The sequence below is a fragment of the Fukomys damarensis genome, unplaced genomic scaffold (genome assembly GCF_012274545.1).
Source record: "Fukomys damarensis isolate Sample0158 unplaced genomic scaffold, DMR_v1.0_HiC HiC_scaffold_27, whole genome shotgun sequence".
In the NCBI taxonomy this organism is placed as follows: Eukaryota; Metazoa; Chordata; class Mammalia; order Rodentia; family Bathyergidae; genus Fukomys; species Fukomys damarensis.
In genome coordinates, this window is record NW_022900939.1 from 32,520,294 (window position 1) to 32,541,505 (window position 21,212).

The following is a 21,212-nucleotide window of genomic DNA, read 5'->3' on the forward strand; positions in this document are numbered from 1 at the left end:
TTTTTTTTTTTTTTTTTTTTTTAACTGTGAATGATGATCCTAAGTGTTGAGCTCACAAAAATAAACCCTGCTAGAAAGAAATCAGTCATGGACACAGGAGAGTAAGCCAAGTCTCAGTATTTTTCTGATAAGTTACTGGGTAAATAAGTTTAGGGAAGCCCCTGTCTCAAAGTTGGGGTGGGTGTGGGGTCATTTCCAAGGCTTTATAAAGAGAATATACAGGCCTTTTTGGATTCTGAAGTCATTATTTTTCTCATGATGAAACAGAGGTCTCTCTGGTCCTGACCAGACTTCTCCAAGCAGGAAGATCTCCCATGTGGGATCAGGGACATTGTCAGAGTCCCACTGTACTTAACCCGTCATGTACAAGAAGGTGTGGAACAGCATCCTGGTGAAAGAAGGGCTGGCCCTTTGCACAGAGACTTAAGTATCTACATAATTCTCCATGAACAGTGGCAATGGTTCAAAGGAGACATGGGAAGGTAGGCAGGGAAGAGGCTTACAGTTAGAGTGGTCAGTCCTTTCTGCTTACAGCACATATCTGGAGCCTAAAGTTGTTCATTCTCAAAGAAGTGTCGTCTTGACATGACTCACATGTTGTGAGCTATTGTGCACCTTCCCTCCCAAACCCAGGGGGAATTTGGGGCTCGTCATGCATTTCCACTGTGCCTCTTGTGCCTTGTGAAATGCAGGTTGGATAACTTCTCCAGTCATTTTTCCTCCAAAGAAAATGGGGATAATGCCTAATATACAAGGACCTGGTAGAGTACATTTCACCTTATAATGTGCTCTATAACAACTAATGATGTTACTATCCAATATAGTCAACAACCTTCAGATGAGATAGAATAGTAAGATTAATAAAAAGAGGACAGTTTAAACCCTCATATTTAAAATATTGGGTCTGTTCTAAAATTGTGTCTCGAATCATACTGACAAATCCAAATCAGAACAGGTCATGGGATAAGAAAAAAACATTCAGTTGGCTGTTTTGAGGCTGTTGGTCCACTCTTGTGGTATGAAAAGTTTGCTGCTCATGGAGTGTCATGATTGTTGATCTGAATTATTAGCAGAGTTGATACTATTTTAGATGGTAAAGGAGAGTCATGAGAGGGTGCGTGAAAGGGGTAGGTTAGGACTGCTGTGAGAAGTGCCCTACCACAAAAGGCTTTGTGCTCCAGAAGTGGAGAAAAACTAGTTACAAAGATGTTCCTAAGTGATAAAGAAACTAAGTGTATTTCCTTTGCTCAGTAAAGCGAATAAATAGTGTTGGATTACAGACTTGACCTAGATCTACATCGCATTTTGCTGGGTTTGAAGGCAGCTCTGTTCCTGATGTGTTTGTCCTCATGTGCACTCTCCTGTAGGCTTTGGTTCTGTTAGACATCACCCCTGACCAGTCAATGGTGGATGAAGGAATGGCTCGGGAAGTTATCAATCGCATCCAGAAACTTCGCAAGAAGGTCAGTTTGTTGTTCCAGAGCAAACTACAGTTCACTTTTTGTTTTGTTTCAGTTGTTGGGGAGGACAGTGATCCATTATGATCCCAATTGCATTGTCCATCCAGATTGTGCTCTGCGGGGGAACATGGGCCCTTCGGCCTTTCTACTTGCTTACTCCAGGCTAGCAGTGGCTTTTTGTTTCTCTAAGATCTTTCAGGCAACCTATGAACATTCCAACCTTTTTGGGTTCCCTCTGACTTCCACAAGATCATCACAGGATAGTGAGTTCCCTGACTGTTGCATAAGGTAACTAGGTGGCAGTGTAATCAGAGTGGGAGGGCTCCGAGATCTCTCCTCAGGGCAGACATCTCTGAGTCTAGACAGAGTGGGGTGGTTTTTCCTCCTTAGGGAGCCAAGGAAGGCACACATAGAGCCCATTGCCTGCAGGGCACCGGGGCCCCAACAGGTAAGAGGGTCAGGAAGCACTTACTCTGAGGAAGCTTTGCCAGTGAGGAGGGCTCCTTCACACCCTCCCTTCCCAGGCCAGGCATCTGAATTCTGTGCGCCAGAGTCCGAGGAGGCCACTCCTGCTGATGAAAAGGGTGCTTGTGTGCGCTGTCCCAGTTTAGAGCCTCGTAAGTGGGTTCTAGGTCGTCTTTTGTTTCAGCATTCATGAGGGGCTAACTGCTAAGGAAGGACGTGTGTCCGTCCCTCCAAAGCAGGGGCGGAAGAGCGCTGTCAGTGCAGTTGGTCTTGTAGATCATCCTAGCAGCAAGGCAGGCATGCCCTCCTTAACCACTGAGCGTGTGGTCACCAGTCCTGTTGTTGTTGTTGTTGTTTTTTAATGGTTTATACTTGATTGATTTCTTTTTAACTTCTAGAATTTTTATTAGTACATACAGTTTACAGTCATCTTTACTTGCACATACCATAACTTTTTTCTTTTCCTCCCCTTTCCCTTCTATTCCCCCTTCCTTCCTTTCTCCTTCTCTAATTCCCCATCCTGATTTTAATTCTTACTGATATTATTAATCTTAGCTCATGTTATGGCCCATAATGTTTACATTCATTGAGATTATTAGGTTCTTATATGCGGTATCTCTGTTCTTCTTGCTTCCCCTCCCCTCCTCTCACCCATCACCCTTGTTCGAATGTACCCCTTCCCTGTTGCAAGAAATCCATGCCCTTGTCCCCACCATTCTTACTCAATAGTAACTAACACATGTGCTTCCCTTTTCACTTTTCTCTCTGTATGCTTTCAGTGTAATCTGGTTCCCACTGATGAAATAACCGTGTATTATAATGCAAAATCTGAAGAAAGGTATCTGAGTACAGTTATTGAAAGCCACACAGAGTTCATATGTGCCACCATAAAGGCTCCCCTGAAACCATATCCAGTTTCTACATCAGAAAAAGTTCTTATTGAAGAAAAAATACAGGTAAGTTCTGAGGTCTGCTGGACTACCAAATGATTTCAGACTAGGCTTTTTAAGCATACATAGTCGCATCTTGATATTCTGGCCCCCAGTAGAGAGTGATAGAATGCTTAGTCCTGCCGTACTGCTCTGGGTGGTGCTGGGAGAGGAATCCAGAAGAGGTACAGGGGAGGAGGCCAGCCAACATGCTTTCGCAGCAGTCCTCCTGGGGTGTCTGAACCTAGAAAAGTGGAGCTGGTGGATTTCGGTAATTATTAATACTCATAATAATGGTTTGAAAGCATTTAACTTTTATCAGAGTTGCATATAAGATTACAGTTGCATTTCCTGTTATGTCTAGGAATTTTAGACTACTATGATGGTCTGATACTAAGACATGGAATATACTGGCCAGTGCTCATTTCAGCAGCGCATATACTAAGATTGGAATATAGTGGCCCATGATTCACAGGTCATTTGTGGTATCTCAGTCATTGATTCAGTCGTGTTCTCCTTGACTCGTCCTACTTTATGCGCGTCGAAAAGACAAACAAGGAGGTGCTGAAAGTGGCTGTTTTTCCTTTCAGTAGGACATAATTTGTTATGGTTTCATCTTCTACCTTGTATATTACTTATTTGACTTAAAAATTGGCAAATATATAATTAAAAACTATACATCTTTAAGAGAATAAGGAGAGAAAATGGGGCTATAGATTGTAGCTCTCGACACTTAAGAGCTTTTGTTCTTACTGAGAAGCAGTGTGTGTTATTTGGTGGCTTGGCACACTGAAACTAATGTATGTTCTCCTTCACTCAGTTAAAGGGCTGTGACCTGGAAATTACGCTCACCAGAGGGCTGTGCACTCCTGGTCCCGTGTGTGCTTATGTCAATCTTCACATCTATGCCAGTGGCAAGGAACAAGGTATGAGTAAAGGAATTCCATGTCTTGTGTGGTGTTTCACACTTCTGGAAGTCTCTCCTTTTACAAAGGATGATAAAACTGGATGGGTTTTCTGGAAGAGCTCCAGTGAGGCCAGAAGTGAGGCTATGTGTGACTCCTCCCTGGACTCCATCAAACCATGACTGTGTGTGGTCCTCCATTTCCTTTTAATTGTCATCAAAATGAACCCATCAGCTGGGCATGGTGGCGCACACCTGTAATCCCAGCAGTCTGGAGGCTGAGGCAGGAAGATTGCTGTGAGTTCGAGACCAGCCTGGGCTACAGACTGAGTTCCAGGTCAGTCTCAACTACATAGTGAGACCCTGCCTCAGAAAACCAAAAGAAAAAAAAAAAAAAAAACCAACCCATTAAAGTAAATAAGGAATGTGCACTTGGGGAAAATGGAGTAGACATACTTCCTTTTTCTCCACTGAGTATATCTAAGTACCCTGTATCAATACAAAAACAAACATAAGACTCTGGAAGGTGGAGGGAGAAGAACAGACCAGCTGGGAACCTTGAAACCAAGTTACTTAACAGTGCTGTATTCCCTGGACTTTATTTTTATGCCTTATGTGTCCGAAACCTGGAAAGAAAGCTGCCAATCTAGAAATGCCATCAACTGCTGACCAAAGTAAAGCCCGAGCAAAATTTTGCTTTCACTAGACAAAGAATCACAATGCGGACAACCTAGCAAGACAGTTACCTTTTTTTTTTTTTTTTGCCACTGATGATGATTGAACCCATGGCCTTGCATATGCTAGGCACGTGCTCTGCCATTGAGCTATGTATATCTCTACCTCCAAGAAAGAAAATGTTAGATGATAATTGGTCTACCATAGTCATACACCGTAGAAAAAGCTGTGGCCCCACCACTCACATGAGCAAAGGCCACACAGAAAGCCTCAGTTCAGCTTTTGCCTGGCTTAGACTTCTCAGGCTTTAAAACTGCTATGATGATAACAGAGAGGATTACTATTTAAAAAACCACAGTTTGGGCCAGGGATTTAGCTCAGTGGCACCATGCCAGCCTCTCAAGCACGAGGCCCTGAGTTTGATCCCTAGTACTGGGGGTTGGAACCACAGTTCACTGTAGAATGATGTGATATAAACACTGTTCAGTTTTGTGATTACCCTGGTAATGCAAGTTGTAGTAACCTAGAAACCTAATAGAAGAAACATCAAAACAAAAAACTTTAGAATAAGCCGACTTTACTCCCTACCACTTAGGACACCTGCAAACTATTAGCTGCTCTTGTAAATATATCATGGGTTTATTTCCCTAGAGAAATTTTTCTGAATGTTTTTGGTGGCAGCTATGGGGCTGGGGTTTAGCACAGTGGTGCCGCCACCTGCCTCGCTGGGGATTTAGCATGAACAAAGGAAATGTAAAGCTGCATGATATTCTCTTAAATGCTTTTATTGAACACATGTATTATCTACCTTTTGGAGAGTGGCTTCTACCCATGAGAATCCTTGAAAGGTCTGGTTTGCCACAGAATGCAAGATTTTACCTAATGTATGGATTTATTTCAAATTCCTTACAACTTATAACCTGATACTGTCAAGAATGAGCCCTCAGGATTCCCAGTGGAACGTCTCAATGGGACCTAGTTTATTTTATCTGTTTCAGGGTTGGCTCTAATTGGGGTTGTTGGTCCTTTTGGCCTCTGAGTGTAGGAGATGCTATTTGGAAGGCAGGAGTGAGCCAGACCGAACAGGAAGAGCAAACAAACAACAGAAAAAGCACATACTCCACAGAGCCAAAATAGGGTTCTAGGAATTGACAAAAGGTGTCTTTTATGTATATAGGTGAGTTAAGTTTGTCTGTACGTATCACTGTAGCACCTTTCGTCCAGTAGAAAAGTTACTTTTTGGAGGGCTCCTTTATAGCATGCTGAAAGGGTGTGTAATCACATCTGGTGGGAAAGGACCTTACTGGTGATACTTATAAGCAGTTGCCTGGACCCACCTAGACAGTCCCCACATCTGGGAGTACATGGAGCTTGGAAGCCTAATACATAACTCTTGCAGGTATCACTCAGGCTTTCTCTATTTGTTTTTTTTTTTTTTTGTACTGGGGATTGAACTCAGGTCCTTGTGCATGCGAGGCAGGCGGTGCCTCTAAGTTATTAATTGTTGTTACTAGTTTTGTAAGTATAGGTAAGTAAGTAGTGGTGATTAGTGGAACATTAAGAATAGCTTTTTACAGTCCGGGGATGTAGCTCAGGGGCACTGCGCCTGCCTCGCATGTGCAAGGTCTTGACTTTGAGCCCCAGTACTGGGGAGGTAGCTTCTTAACGCCTTCTTTGAAGAATCTTGGCATCTCGCATCAAGAATGCAGAAGTAATGATATGAATGGACCTGTTTCCCCATTTGCTTTTTGGCATTAGCCCACAAACCCAACACTTGTTCATAACACCCCATATAACTACTTTATAACCCTCAGTAAAATGTGTTTTATCACGCTGGGTATGATGGTGCAAAGCTGTAATACCAGCACTCGGGAGGCTGAGGCAGGAGGATCGCTGAGTTCGAGACCAGCCTAGGCTACGTAGTGAGTTCCAGGTCAATCTCAACTACATAGTGAGACCCTGTCTCAAAAATTTTTTTAAAAAATGTATTTTTCAGTTGCTGGAGATTGCTACAAGGATAAAGGAAACACACTTTGTAATAGTCTTAGCTAATGTCATAACATCAGATTCCTATACTGGAAAGCTGCTGTCCAACCACAGAACCTGCAAACTTAAAGGAACATATTGACATCCCTTTGAGGTGGCAATGGAATGGGAACTCTATAAATGTTCAAGTGACCCATCATCAGGTGGTGGAAATGTACTACCTGAAGGTTTATCTTCCCAACAGCAAACCAAACATTGGTTAGTAACCACTTCACCAATTTTAAAAGTAACCTACCAATATTTTTTCATAATTTATATAATTTTACCTGTTCTGTGATGAGTCATGGGCAGAGCTTTTAATTATTAAGGACGCAGGAAGGATCTTGTGACCCAGTAGGTCCTCCCTAAGTCCACTCAACATTAAATTTATATCCTTTCAGAGCCATTTTGTTTTTCCTAATAAGGTGCTTAGCACTACTGTAACAGTAGGTTATCATAGGTGAGTCGACTCAAGTTGGTCTTACAGAGTTTATTCAAATTGCACGTTCACACGGTTTCAGTACTAGATGATTTGTACCTAAAAGTCTGTCCAGGCATTTCCTTGATGTTCAAGTCATTCTTATTCTGCTCAATATTGAGTTTGCAGTTTTATGAACCAGTTAAACCTTTGCACTGGTATGATCTTAAAAGTTATCAGAAATGTGTATTTGTCAGAGTTCTTTCCATGCATCTCCTCAGAGATGAAAACTAAAGCAAAACAATGGTCAGTGGATGGTAAGGCTTAAAATGACCATGGTTAAAGATCTGATGAAATCTCATAATAATGCAGTTAGCAAGGAAATTCACTGGCTTCTATGGCATACAGTATTTTAAGGGGATATTTAGAATTATGACTTCATGTATGAACAGGACTATCAAATTTTTAGGAATTGTGTACAGTTTCTGGAACACAGATTAATACTGCCATGCAAGTGTAAGTGGAAGAAGGTTAAACATATATTTGACCATGCTTTTTATGCAGATTTTATGTAAGAGATCTAATTAGTTTACCGTTTTATAGGGAAAGAGAAGAATTTATATTGACAGAGAAGTTAATTCAAGGTCAAAAAGAATTTATTTAGAATATGATTTGGGGAAGTTGGTAAGATTATCAAAGGTTTAAGGCATTGGGCTAAATAGGATTGCTGTTCACTGAAACTACTGTCATTAACCTGAGTGATAGTTAAAATATTTTAAAGAAGATTCAGAACAGTTACACAGTTGTAGGACAGACTTAATTGCTTTTGATTTGCAGTACTGGGGATCTGAACCCAAATTTTAAGTACACCAGTAAAGTAACAGAATCTAACATCTTGGATATATCAACTATCAGGAGGCATTTGAGAATACTTTAAAAGCTAATGATCAGATAGTATTTATAACCACCACCCTGTGCCTTGAGATTTACAAATGGCACAAATTGAGAAGTGAGAATTATAAACTCAAAGGTATTTAGGGTGGGAACAGTCTGCTCAGTGTTCTTTTTTTTTCTTTTTAAAGACTCACTTTCTTTTTCCTTGCATATTTTTAAAACATGAATTTTATTGGTATATTTTGATATACATGATGATCATACCCATTACAGAGAATTTGTAGCTGTTCTGCCCAGTGTTCTTACCCCTTGACCAGCTCTGTGGGAAATTACCAAAACACGTACTGAAGGGATATTTAGTGTGTATTTGAAAAGGAAAAATTAAGGCTCGATCCCTGTACACCTTGACTTTCTCCAAAATGTAACATTTTCTTTTAGGTTTTACATTTCTTTATATATACAGAGTTTAACGCATTTTAATAGCAAACTTACAGGAACGGCACAGAAAGACAACATTAAAAACATGTACTAGCACGTAAGACAACTCAGAAGAAAAGTATAGTGAATGATGGAATCTACCGTATGATAAAAAGACTACAAACACCATTTAGTTGGCATCAGTAAGAAATTTACTTGTGTTTTAACAATCCCAATGCTAGCATTGCCCAGAAAAATTTAACAGGTTTATTTATAATTTTTATAAAGACTGATGAAACTTGTTCACTGAAACATTTTGACTGGCTTTATATCCCCCCATCAATATTAAAAATTCACACACAAATGAAAATGGAAAACCTGCCAATACCTGGTTTCTGTCCATTTTCCACTCGTAGCCATGTACTTAGATACCTTTTGACTCAGTGGAGAAAAACTATCTACATTCAGAACCACCAGTACCAGGAAGGAGAGAAAACAATTTTTGCGAAAGTTTCCCACCAGAGTGAACTCTTAAGCACGTTCTCCATGTACGGGGCGTGCTAGTTGGAGATCTTTAGGCACAATTGTTACACGTGTGGTATGGATAGCACACAGGTTGGTATCTTCAAGCAGGCCAGCCGGATAGGGCTCGACTGCCTCCTGCAAAGCACAGAGAGCTGAGTTCAGGGAGCTCACGTCTGGTTATGCTGGAAATGGAGTTTGTGAATCCGAAGTTCTCCAGCTTCCTAATAACTTCTGTCATGGGGTCCCATGGTCCCAGCCTGTGATGAGGTTTCTTCAGCCCTCCAGTAGAGGGGCATCCTTAATAGCTAGTTGTTTCCCGGGTGCTTTACCACTCGTAGATATGTCAGCAGTCATCTTTGTAGGAGCCATGTATTTACCTCCTCCTTCTGCCACTGGAGCTGGGCAGCAAGTGGCAGCATTAGAGAGTGACAGCTGCACAGTGCCGTTGGCCATGAACACAATTACAAGATTTACATTTCTGAATGAGATTTTATTTTTGTGGTTTTTTTTAGATGGAGTATTGCTTCTGGAAAATCCAAAAGGAGATAATCAGTTGGACCTTCTGAAGCTAAAGAGTGTTGTTTCTAGCATTTTTGGTGTTAAAACTACAGAGCTGGCTGTCTTCCATGGTGAAACAGGTCCGTGGGAAGTACCCCTTGGCCGGAGGAGTGTGGTGAAGGTCCTGGTCTGATACCTGCAGAACCTTTAGTTTCTTTCAGTTCCGAGTTGTGACAGCTCTTCAGCAGAGCCTGGCTGCAGCGTCTCTGTGCCTCCTCTCTGTTTGATATGGCTGGGAACCCCAAACCTGCTGGGTGGCAAAGACACTGATCCACCCTACTACCTGTTAGCCATGGACTCAGACCTGTCTGTTGAGTCTTAATTTCATTAAACATAGTTTCTGAATCTTAGAGATCCAGGCACTGGAAAACAATTAAATTTAATTTGCTAACTATAATTTTGTTTTCAGGTATAAGCTTTTCATGATGAAGTATGAGATACAGACATAGAGGGAACTTTTGAGAGGAACCAGTCTAGGGAAAATATTAACGGGAGAAATGCTTTTATCTTTGAGTTAAGGATACTGTATCATGCCATTTACTTTACACCAATAAGAAACCGTGCTGTTTGAAGGGATGGGGTGTAGCTCAGAAGTATCACCAGGTGCTTAGCATGCACAAAGCCCTTAGGTCATTGCCTAACAGAAGCAAACAAAAAAAGATTTACTGCTATGTGAGTTTCATTAACACCTGATAGTGCCCCTTGACGAATTAAATGAAAAACATTAGATTTTTTTTTTTTAAGACATGCTAGTTTAATCATGAAGAGAAAAATTAAATGACTTCGGAATTGTTATTTTTAGAAATACAAAACCAAACAGACTTGCTGAGCCTCACTGGAAAAACACTCTGTGTGACTGCAGGACCAGCCCCCTCTCCGGCCAGTAGTCCTGGTCCTCTCCTCTGTCAGTACATCAACCTGCAGCTCCTCGATGCAGAGCCTCAAGGTAGGTGTGCTCCCCGCCCGCAGTGTGCAAGGTGTAGGTGCTGGGTGTTAGTTCCTTTGACGTGCACACCGATGGAGGTGTGTTTTTCACGTCAGATTTGTGCAGTGACTCAGAGTGTGGACCGTCACACTGTTTGTGTATGTAGAAAAAACCTCCAACTGGCATGGTCAGGAAATGAAATATTCTGAAGTAAAAAGTACAACAAAATAAGTACAATTCAGTGATTTGTTAGGAAATTTCATTGTGCACTTTTACCTCAGTTTTCTTGAAAAAATGTTCTAAAAACTTGTTTGCCTTCATGCCTTAATCACAACCAGAGTTACCTATTTTTTTCCTGATAGTTTGTGAGCCTCGTTGTACACTTTCTGTTCTGAAGTCCTCAGGCTCCTAACTTCATGAGTACTGAATATTTGTTACCTAGACTGCTGCCCCTATATAAGTCAGTGTTTCTTTTCCCACCCCATCACCTTCTGTGAACTGTTTCAGGCTTCTTGTACACTATACCTGCAGCTGACAAACCTCTCGTTCTGTGGCCAGGGGTGGCCTTCAAAGCCTCCCACACTGCCTGTGAGAGCTGTCTTCAGTCAGGATCTCTGTCAGAGGATAAGTGCTTGGGGACTGATCCAGCTTCTCCTTTCTCTTACAGAGTGTTTAGTGGGCACAGTTGGTACTCTGCTGTTGGAAAACCCACTGGGGCAGAATGGACTCACCCACCAGGGTCTTTTGTATGAAGCAGCCAAGGTGTTTGGTCTTCGCAGCAGGAAGCTGAAGCTCTTTCTGAATGAGACTCAAACCCAAGGTAAGGGACTTTAGTGCCATAAGTTTATATACCTTTATCTAACTGAAACCAGATTTGATGCCATTAACTATTTCTTGACTGTGTTGAGCAGTGGTACTGTGTTTTTTATTTTCATGAAAAATTAATCATGGGTTAATGTATTTTAAAATAATAACTAAAACAGTAATTACTTTTTGCCTTGGAAATCACCTAAAAATGGCTACTTCTAGACAATAGCATATTTACCAATTCTAAAGTTATTCTTGTCCCAAGGATCAAAATTATCTCAGTGTTGCAATATACCAGCCTGAAGGATCCTTAAACTTGACTTTATGTCAGGCATGATGGTGCATGCCTGCAATCTAGGTGCCCGGGAGGCTGAGGCAGGAGGATCAGAATAAGCCCAGTTTGGGCAACTTAATGAGACCCTGTCTCAAAGTAAAAACTAAAAAGGACTGGGATATAGGCTGAGGAGCATGCATAAGGCTCTGCGCATTCAACCCCCAGTACCAAAAACATGTAAAAATAAACCTAAGCCAGGTGTGGTGGTGTATACCTGTATTCGCAGTTATTTGTGAGTCTGAGACAGGAGGATCACAAGTTCAGGGGAAGTTTGGGCAACTAAGCAAGACACTGTATCAAGTAAGAAAAAAATTTTTTAAAACAAAAAGAAAACCTCCTGAGTTGTAGCTCAGTGAGAGGACCTGAACTCAATCCTCAGTATCACAAAACAGTAAATAAACTGACCTGACAGTTGTTGGCCTCCCTTTTCAGTTCGTAAGGGCATGCTTACATGCATTTCCTAATTGGGTCATGTCACGGTGTGAAGATGTCAGCAGGTGACATCCAGTAATCTGAAAACAAAATCAGGATGGATGGTGTCTGCATGCTGGTGTCAGGCAGCCGCGTGTTTCTGGTTCCCCTTTCTTGTCACTCTCCTCTGTGGTCTCAGCCTGTTTGACATCCCAGCCCTGCCGTCTGGGCTCAGTCGTGTGATCCCATGTGTGTAGCCAGCATGTTCACGTCACTCGCACTGCCACTGGAATCACTGCTCCAGACAGCTTCCCTGTGGGGGATGTATTCTGTGATGACAGCCATTCGTCTCAACATCCCAGCTTCAGATCTACCATTCCATTATGAAGCCTTGTAGCCTGGGATTTATGGATTTCTGAGTCAGGATTCCATGTCTTGTTGGCATTTACATAGAACTCCCAGGCATGGTTATTTCCGAAGTTGTCTCTAACTCATTCTCTGTACTATCTCTTTGTGGAACTTTGGTATTTTAGACCCTACCGTATCTCACCTGTATTTCCCCTCTCTTTGTTACACTGTGTGGTATTTTGGCTGATCTTATCTTTGTGCCTCTAGCTTCTTTTGAAAATTTTTCCCTTTGTCTTTTTTGTTGTTGTTGTTGTTCCAGCGGTGGAACCACTGAGCTAAATCCCAGCCCTTTCCCTTTGTCTTTGACTTTCTATCCTTTGACTGATTTGCCTATTCAGATTTTTTTGTATGTCATTCCCTATTTGTTGTAGTTTTGATTTCTAATATTTCCTTTTGATTCTTTATTAGTTTCCATTTTTAAGTTATCCATCTGTTTGATACATTTTATATTTCTTGAAGTTTTTTGTTTTTTTTTTTGTTTTTGTTTTGTACTGGGGATTGGTATCTCTTGAAGTTTTAAGGAGTTTTTCTCTAGTTCCTTGAGGACACTGTCAACCCAGACCCTCTTTCAACTCAATCATTTTAGACCATTTTAGACTTAAGTTCTGGTTCAATCATGCACAGGTCCAGGAATGAATCCCGGTGGAAATCTGGTCTGTCTTTCCCTACGCCAAGCCCCAGAACCAAGCTAGTGAGGCGCGTTCAGTCTTGGTTTCCCGAGACTGCTGCCGCAGATTGCCACACACTTGGTGGCCGAGACAACAGAAGTTTATTCTTTCCCAGTTCTGGAGGCCAAAAGTCAGAAATCAAGGAATCAGCAAAATCACACTCTGAAAATTCCAGGGATGAACACTTTTGTTTTTGCTTTTTTTTGTTTCTTCCAGCTTCTCAAGTCTCCAAGTGTTCCCTGATGTGAGCCATATCACTGGCCTTCTCTGCTTCTGTGGGCAGATTGCTTCCTCCTCTTCTATTTTCCTTTTTTCCAAATAAGGTGGTATTTGCAGCTTCTGGGAATTTAGAATATGAGTGTATATTTTGGGAGGCCATTATTGAACCTCCTACATTCTCTTTCTGTGGTAAAGGATCCTATGCAAAAGTATGCTTTCGCTGTATAAGTGGCTTCTTATGTGAGGTCCCAGTTCTTTTGAGGAAGGTTAAGACTTCCTAATCTGTATAGGCTATACACTTTTTCCTGTCTCACTTTCACAGCCCTTTCTACCCAAAGAACTAAGTCACTAGAAACTGCCAGAGGTATCGTATTCAGATAAAATAATCTTTTTTTTTGGCCACTATGGATTTCCCCCATTTCATTCCCTGTCCAGCTGTCAGGTGTCTTTCCCATCCCCACCCGTTCAGTTTGAGTTGGGAATCAAACTCAGGACCTTGCACGTATGAGGCAGGCGTGGTGCCACTGAGCTAAATCACACTCTAAGTCACATTCTAAATCACGAGTTGGCCCTGTCGAACTTTTTAATGTTTTATACAATATTTTACAGATTTTTGCCATATTATTAAAAACTAAATCCTGTCACTTGGGTTATTCCTCCCTCCCTCCCTCCCTCCCTATAAAGAAAGCACAACCACTGATTCAGATTTACTTTAATGAGGAGTCTCCCCTCTCACCTAATGTAGCACCTCATCATCCATTGAAGTCATCTGTTTACAGTCTGTATTTCTCCACTAAAATTGTTCATAAAAATTCTTCCCTCTATGTTGTTCCTCTCCTCAATCAACCCAAGTCTCCCTACTGTTTATGCTTCAGAATCTTTAGCTTGGCACACAAGATCCTTTCTCTTGGGCCCTTTTCACCTTTCCAGCCATGCCCACAAGTCTTTCATTGTCTCTATTTTCAGCCCCAGCACTATTGGCTCTTTCATTGTGTGGGTCATAGTAAAGATCATCTGTGAATACAGCTTTCTGTTTTAATGGTGTGTGTGAAACCTTTTTCTCTTATCTTTTAAATCCACTGGTTACCATGGGCTGATGTGCCATATGGCTAAGGGACTTCTCAGTTCTGTGTAAATGCAGGGACATGGTCAGGATTAGAATTATATCTGTGTGACTCAAATATTTATACTACCACTTGTGAATCATATAAGCAGGCATAGCTATACTTCCTTAGTATGTTCTTCTCACTCAGAGGTTTCTAGGTGAGTAGAAGGGAAGGTAATAAACGTTGAGTGACTTGCCCAAGATTATCACAAAACTGGGACTTTGTCCAGTCCGGCCTCTTTTATCTGACTTTCAGTATAATTTTCCTTTCAGAATTGTCTTCCATAAAGTGTTAATACCTTGATAAATTAGAAAGAGCACAGATGATTACAATTTAGGAAACTCATTGATGTCTTTCTTGTTTCTTCCACTAGACTCTAAAGTTTTATCTCCAGATCCTGTATTTAGTTATCATTGAGGAGGAGGCAGCTATGAGAGTATTTTCACATACAGAAAGAGCTCTTTTCTACTGGGACAAGACCTGGTTTTAGAGAAAGCTGGTCCTATCCCTTTAAATTCAGACTTGGCTAGAAGCAAAATGTCCCGTGGTAGGCAAATAACCTTTTAAAAATCACCCCCTTTAAAAAATTTTTATAGTTAACATCTTTTAACCAGTTGTATTTGCATTATACCTTAGAGTGCTCAAAGTTGACATTGTTGGCCATATTGGATCATGTGTTCTGGGCCATAATCCCTTCCATCTTTGATAACATCCATATTTCAAGGACAGCAACACATCTCAGGTTACTTCCACATATCTAAGGATAACTGTTCTTCTTACAAGGAGTTTTATTTAGAATTTAGACACTACATGTCTGAGCTACTGGGTTGACACTGCTCCTGAGCCTTTCCTATGCTTCTAGGTGTAGAAAGTATCTTTTTATGGGGAGAATCATCTTGGGCAGTACCCAGAGTTAGCCACACCATGAGGTGTTCCAGCAGTCTCCAAAACTAAAGAATCTGCATAGGACCACCACCACTTCTGGTACCAACTGCAACTTTAGGGGTTTCCCCAGACCACACTGGGTTCAGTGATTTTCTAGGACTCACAGACTCACTGAAGGTAATTATACTCAGATGTCTTACAAGAGGATATAAATTACAACCAGACAAGGAAAAGGATGTAAAGGACAGAATGTAGGAGGGCTTTAGAGAATGGGGCTTCAGGTCATCCCCTCCCCATGGAGTGAGTCATGGTCACTGTTACCTTCTCCCATCCCTAATAATGTGACAACAGAGAATCACCAACCAGGAAAGCTCACCGAATGGAATCTGATGTCTAGCATTTTTATTGAGATTTTATTATCTAGGCATGATTGGTTTCTTGCGGACACAACTGGTCTCTGTCTGAGTCATCTCATTAGCATAAGCTATGACATGCAGTCAAAATGCCCACCCTGAGGACCAAAGGCACTCCTAACAGGAAACACCAGGGATTTAAAGGGCCCTTCTGGGATCGGAGGTAAAGGTCAGGCCTTTCTTAGGATGAGGTAAAAACCACCCTTACTACATGGGCAGTTAACGTTTTTAAAATATTCACCCATGGTACTTAATGATTTTAAAAACTTTTTCTTTCCATTCTAGAAATTACAGAAGACATCCCCATGAAGACTCTGAATATGAAGACTGTGTATGTTTCTGTATTGCCAACGACTGCAGACTGCTAGCGCTCATTTCTTTGTGTGGTTTGGTCAACATTTCCCTTGGACCTTTTTCCTTTACATTTATATCCATGGACATGAAGATATGTCCTTTCATTCTAATATGCTGCTTTGGCCCAAAGTTCAAATAGGATTGATGAAGTGACTTGAGACCTCATGTAAACTATTCACACTTAACCTTAAACACCTATGCAGTTGTGTTGGGGAAAGTTATTACCTCAGCACCACAAAATTTATTTCTATACTTGAGTTCATGAAATACAGAAAGGAGAATTCACTTAAAAGGCATAATATTTGTGAATATTGATTTATGGCCTTTTAAAACTGATTTGAGACCCTTAAAGAAGTGGACATATTATATATTTCTGCTACCTGGATTTTCCCAGGTACTTTGGAATGTTTTATGTTTCAGTAAATCAAACAAGTAAACAAACTCAGATATACGTGTGTTGGAAGTGATTCATTCCCCCTTTATGTGATGATACTTGAAATTTGCAATATTTGAAGAACTAAAATCTTAATAGTGGTTTCTGAATTAAGACAGTAAGTTACACATCTACTGTCACCTCTTCTCAAAATCACGGGTGACAGTTTGGGCTCTCGAAGAAGCAGTCACCAAGACAAAACTAGATGTGCAAGTATTTCTTGGAAGAAACAAGGGTAAAAGGGAGTGGGACCAGGCATGAGTAGAGAACCCTTCAGACTGCAGTGTAGGTCTTTACCCCTGTGAAAAGAGAAGAAAGAAGAAGATTGATTTAAAAATACCTGGGCTGCAGCACAGCCGAGGAAAAGCACTGGTCCATCCAATGGAGAGTTCCTAAGCAAAGGTTACTTTGAGCAGTGTTTAGTTCTGTGGAAATGACCTGCCTTCATACCTCTGCCCTGCTTAGCGAGTGTCTGGGAGAATCCCAGTGTGGGGGTGAGGGGGAGGCACATGTGCCTCCACAAGCACAGCAGTTGGAGCCAACTATTTTCCACACTGGGTGGATGCATATCCATGACTGCTACAGCAAACACACTAAAACACAACACCACAAAAATGGAGAAGACAGGACCACAATCAGAATTTTGAGAATTGAAAAGCCAGTAGATGAGTATGAGACTAAGTTGGTAAACCCAGCCCAATTCTAAACCAGCAAGGAAGGAACTGAGAACCTGATCTAGAACTCAACCTCAGCTCCAGTTAATTTCTGGGACCAAGGATAAAGGTGAGGCACAAAATTAGGGAAGTTTGGGTAAATGTTTAGGACTTCATTTCTACACCACGAGGCAACTCCCCTCCTCAGTTGACAGGTGGAGGTTTATCATCTAGCAGGAGTAACACTGACCCTAATGATGAAAATCAGGGAGCTGAAGGCAAGGACATTTGCAACTTTGGAGAATTCCTCAAACCAACCCTCAGGTTAGATAAACTGTTGGAAAGACTCAGAGATCTCATCAAAGTAGATGTTATATTCATGGTTGTAGTTAATTACAGGAAAATGTTACATATTAATATCAGCCAAAGAAAGAGATGCAGTGAGCAGAATTTGGAATTAGCAAGCACTCCTGTTACTCTATCCCAAAGGGGCAAAATATATTAGTGGCACCAATGTATGACAGTCTATAGGGTCCTGCCACCCAAGGAATCAAGCTTAAGAGTCCAGAGTTTTTTTTAATTGTTTTGTTATTTTTGGTACCGGGAATCAAACTCGGGACCTCGCACTTGCAAGGCCGGTGGTGGCACCACTAAGCTAAATCCCTGGACTCAAGAGTCCGGAGTTTTTAACTGGGACATTATCACTTAGCTTGACTTAATCGGCCAAATTAATCTCAGTCTAAAGTCAAAAGACACTGCGTATCCCAAAGCTTCTACCTTAAGGTCTTTCCAATGTGTCTTTCCCCCAAACTAGGATTATATGGACTTGAGCAAGCCCAGCCACAAGACACATTACCCTATTAAGACTATCCAGTGTGACCCACGGCTCACCAGGCAAGCAAAGACACATCTGCCTATCTAGCACGACATTCAAACAGCAAGGCTAGATTCTTTTCTACACAGTAGTACAATGGAAACAAGATTAAATCCCTTTCTACATACTGTTCACTAGACAAAAGAATAAAAATATTGACATTGGAAATTACCTAAAAAATGACTTGATAATTAACCTATAGTTAAGTTCAGAGTTGATGTATTACCAGTACCTTTCTGTCAGTATTATATCCCGTGTTACTTTTCCTTTACTGTAACAAATACCTGAGATAATCAACTTACAAAGAGACTGTGTTACAAAAAGTTTCAAGCAAGACATGTGGCGCCTTCCTGTAATTTTAGCAGTCTTGGAAAATGCAGGAGAAGGAGCACAGGCTCAAGGCCTGCTTGGGCAACTTAGCAAAATAGTAAGATTTTGCCTCAGAAATAAAGGGCAAGGAATGTACCCCAGAGCAAAGGTCCTGGGGTTCAATCCCAAGTACCCCAGGGAAGAAAAAGAAAGGAGGGATAGGATCTTCCACTCCCCTTCAAGGGTACACCCACACCCATAACCAGAATACCTCCCCCAAGGTCTCACCTCTTGAAAGTTTGTGCCATCTCCCAGTAGCACCAAGCCTAGGACTAAGCCTTTAACATGGCCCTTTTGGGGGATATATAAGATTCAAATTACAAGTGATCTGATACAAACTTCTATGAAAGGAAGGACACGAGGAAACAATTTAGAAAGAACATAACATACCAACTATTCTTAATATCTTTACATATGAAAATAAAACATCTATAAAAACAAGATGCTATAATCATGGAAATCTTGGAGAAAATGTTTCTGTTAATTTACAATAATACATACCAAAAAATCTTAGCAGACATTAAAAAATTCAACAAAAATCACTGGAAAATAGTGTTGCAAAAATTTTTCAATGTTAGAGCAATTCAAGATGTAGGAGGCAAGATAATTCAGTTGAGTAGGTCCAATATCCAAATTGCAGAAATTCCAGAAAGAGCATAAAGAAAATGAAAGTTGGGCAATCAAATTTCACAAGGGAAAGACAGTTTGGAAGAGACAGGAAGCTTACACTTAACAATACCTCTGCCTTTTTTTATATATTCATTAAACTTTGTCTCCTCACAGTTTTCTATCAGAAAAAGGGCAACATCTTTCAGGCTTCTCCATCCCAAACCTTTGAAGTCAGCTTTAATGTCTTCTACTACTACATAATCAGTCTATCCTATAATCCTTTATAACATACCCAGCATCTATCCCAATCTACTTCCTCCTCCTCTATTACTGTGGCTTTAAGCAACATCATCTCTGGCCTCTCATCTTGCTTTTAAAAAAATTTCTTTGGGGCCGGGATTTAGCTCAGCGGTTTGGTGGCCTGCCTCGCAAGCGCAAGGACTCGAGTTCGATCTCCGGTACCAAAGGAAAAAAAAATTTTTTTTTTTTGAGGGCCAGGGATTTAAGTCAGTCTCGCTGCTGCCTGCTTCACAAGCAGAAGGTCCTGAGTTCGATCCCCAGTGCGTCCCCAAAAATGGATGTGTGTGTAGGACTGCATGTGTGTGTGTTACTAGGAATTGAAAACTAGGGCCAGCGAGCTATATCCCCATTATTTTTAAATTTATTTTGAGAAAATAAGTCACTGTGTTACCTAGGCTCGGCTTGAGCTTGGGATCTTCTGGCCTCAAATTCCTGCAGTGCTGGGATTACAGTCCTGTTCCACCATGCCTAGCTCCACTCTTGTTTATAAATCTGTTTTCCAAGTTGAACCTGAGTGGTTTCTTTAAAATACACTTCATGCTAGGCCTGATGTCACATGCCTATAATCCCAGCACTCAGGCATCTAAGGCAGGAGGATTGTCATGAGTTTAAGGCTAGCCTGGGCCACATAGCAAGTTCAAGTTCAGCCTGAACTACATAGGGAGACCTTGTCTCAAAAAAGAACGAAAACACTTTATAATGACATCACTTCTCTGCTCCACTGTCAATAATTTGTTTAACAAAAGAAAGCCCAGGGCCTGGGATTTAGCTCAGTGGTGCAATGCCTGCCTTGGGTAGGTGGCTCACAAGCTCAAGGTCCTGAGTTCAATCCCTGGTCCCCCTCACCGCCAAAAAAAAAAAAGTGGTCCCTGAGGTCCTTTATGACCTAGTTTCCCTGCACTTCTATATCTTCATCTCTCTCATGGCTTGTATCTAGAAGTCCCCCACGCACTCCAGGTGGCTGGATCTAGGTTGTGTGCATATGGATAAGACTATGTGATAACTAAATTAATCCACTGATCAGTTTAGCATAGTTCTGGGTGTGGGTGATGGGAAGCCCCACCCTGTGTGTGCCTGGCAGCAACCAACAGGCTCATATCTGGAGGGAATAAAAAGAAAGGGAAGGTCTCCATTCCCTTTTTTTTTTTTCTGGTACCGGGATAGAACTTGGATCCTTGCACTTGCGAGGCAGGAGGCAAAACCACTGAGCTAGATCCCCGGCCCTGCATTCCCATAATTTTGAATGAGTCTAGCATATGATTAATTTTATGTCTACTGTTGCTCCTAACATATTTCTGATGCTTTGCCTCTTGCAGCAACGAAGAAAAAGTAACAGAACTAGGAAGATACTGCACTTGGCACCGGTCAGTTAGGCCGGGCAGCGCACGCTGTCCTCCCCAGCTGTGCAATCACGTGAGGCGGCCATGCTGAAGCCGGACCCTCCGCCTCGCCAGCTGGCATTCTTCGCTGCTTCGCTGTCAACATGTTCACGCTCTCTGTGTCGGTTCCCTGCCTGGCTTCTTGGTGTGTTGTGTGTCTGACTACTGTGTGGGCAGCTTGTGCGGACTTTTAGACTGGGCCGGGTGGGGAAGGGGACCGCAAGACCGCTGCCAGCCCTCTCTGCCCTCCCCGGGCTGGGAGCAGGAAGCCACCAAGGGAGCTGGAAAAGGAGGAGGAGGAGTTGGAGTAGGAGGAATTGTAGTTGGAGAGCAGGAGTTGCTGAAGGAGGAGGAGTTGGAGAGTCAGAAGTGGAGGCCTCGGTGGAGCAGCAAAGATCGATAGCTGTTGAGGTCGAGCATCCAGCTCCAGAACCCTCCAGAACCGGGGCCTCGCGTGGCCGCACCGCCGTTTTTCTCGGTCACTATGGCGACGCCGAGGGAAGGATGGCGCCCAGCCTAACTGACGGCGCCAAGTGCAGTATCTTCCTGGTCCTGTTTACTTTTTCTTTGTTGCTGCAAGAGGCAAAGCATCGCGAAACATGTTAGGAGTAATAGTGGAAATAAAATCTATCATATAGGAGGAGGAGTCGGAGGACAAGTCAGAGGAGGAGGAAGACTTGGTGGAGGTGGAGGAATTGGTGGAGGAGTCGTTAGAGGGGTCCGAGGAGGAACTGGAGGAAGGGGAGGAAAAGGAGGAGGAGGAGGCGGAGGCGGAGGCGGAGGCGGAGGCGGAGG

The 21,212-nt window shown here is 42.0% G+C and overlaps 2 protein-coding genes across 2 annotated transcripts in view; both read left to right on the plus strand.

Annotated features, from left to right (window-relative positions):
* Iars1 (isoleucyl-tRNA synthetase 1) overlaps nt 1–16,183 on the plus strand; it is a 75,380-nt gene extending 59,197 nt beyond the window's left edge. The window contains exons 28-34 of the mRNA XM_010610586.2: nt 1,368–1,463; nt 2,705–2,881; nt 3,675–3,780; nt 9,225–9,350; nt 10,073–10,216; nt 10,863–11,015; nt 15,732–16,183. Coding sequence (XP_010608888.1) covers nt 1,368–1,463; nt 2,705–2,881; nt 3,675–3,780; nt 9,225–9,350; nt 10,073–10,216; nt 10,863–11,015; nt 15,732–15,814 — 885 coding nt within the window. The 3' untranslated portion in view covers nt 15,815–16,183. The remainder of the gene's footprint in view (nt 1–1,367; nt 1,464–2,704; nt 2,882–3,674; nt 3,781–9,224; nt 9,351–10,072; nt 10,217–10,862; nt 11,016–15,731) is intronic.
* Nucleotides 16,184–20,921: 4,738 nt separating this feature from the next.
* LOC104852797 (nuclear pore complex protein Nup153-like) overlaps nt 20,922–21,212 on the plus strand; it is a 3,342-nt gene continuing 3,051 nt past the window's right edge. The window contains 1 exon segment of the mRNA XM_033756831.1: nt 20,922–21,018. Within this exon segment, the coding sequence (XP_033612722.1) occupies nt 20,922–21,018 (97 nt within the window).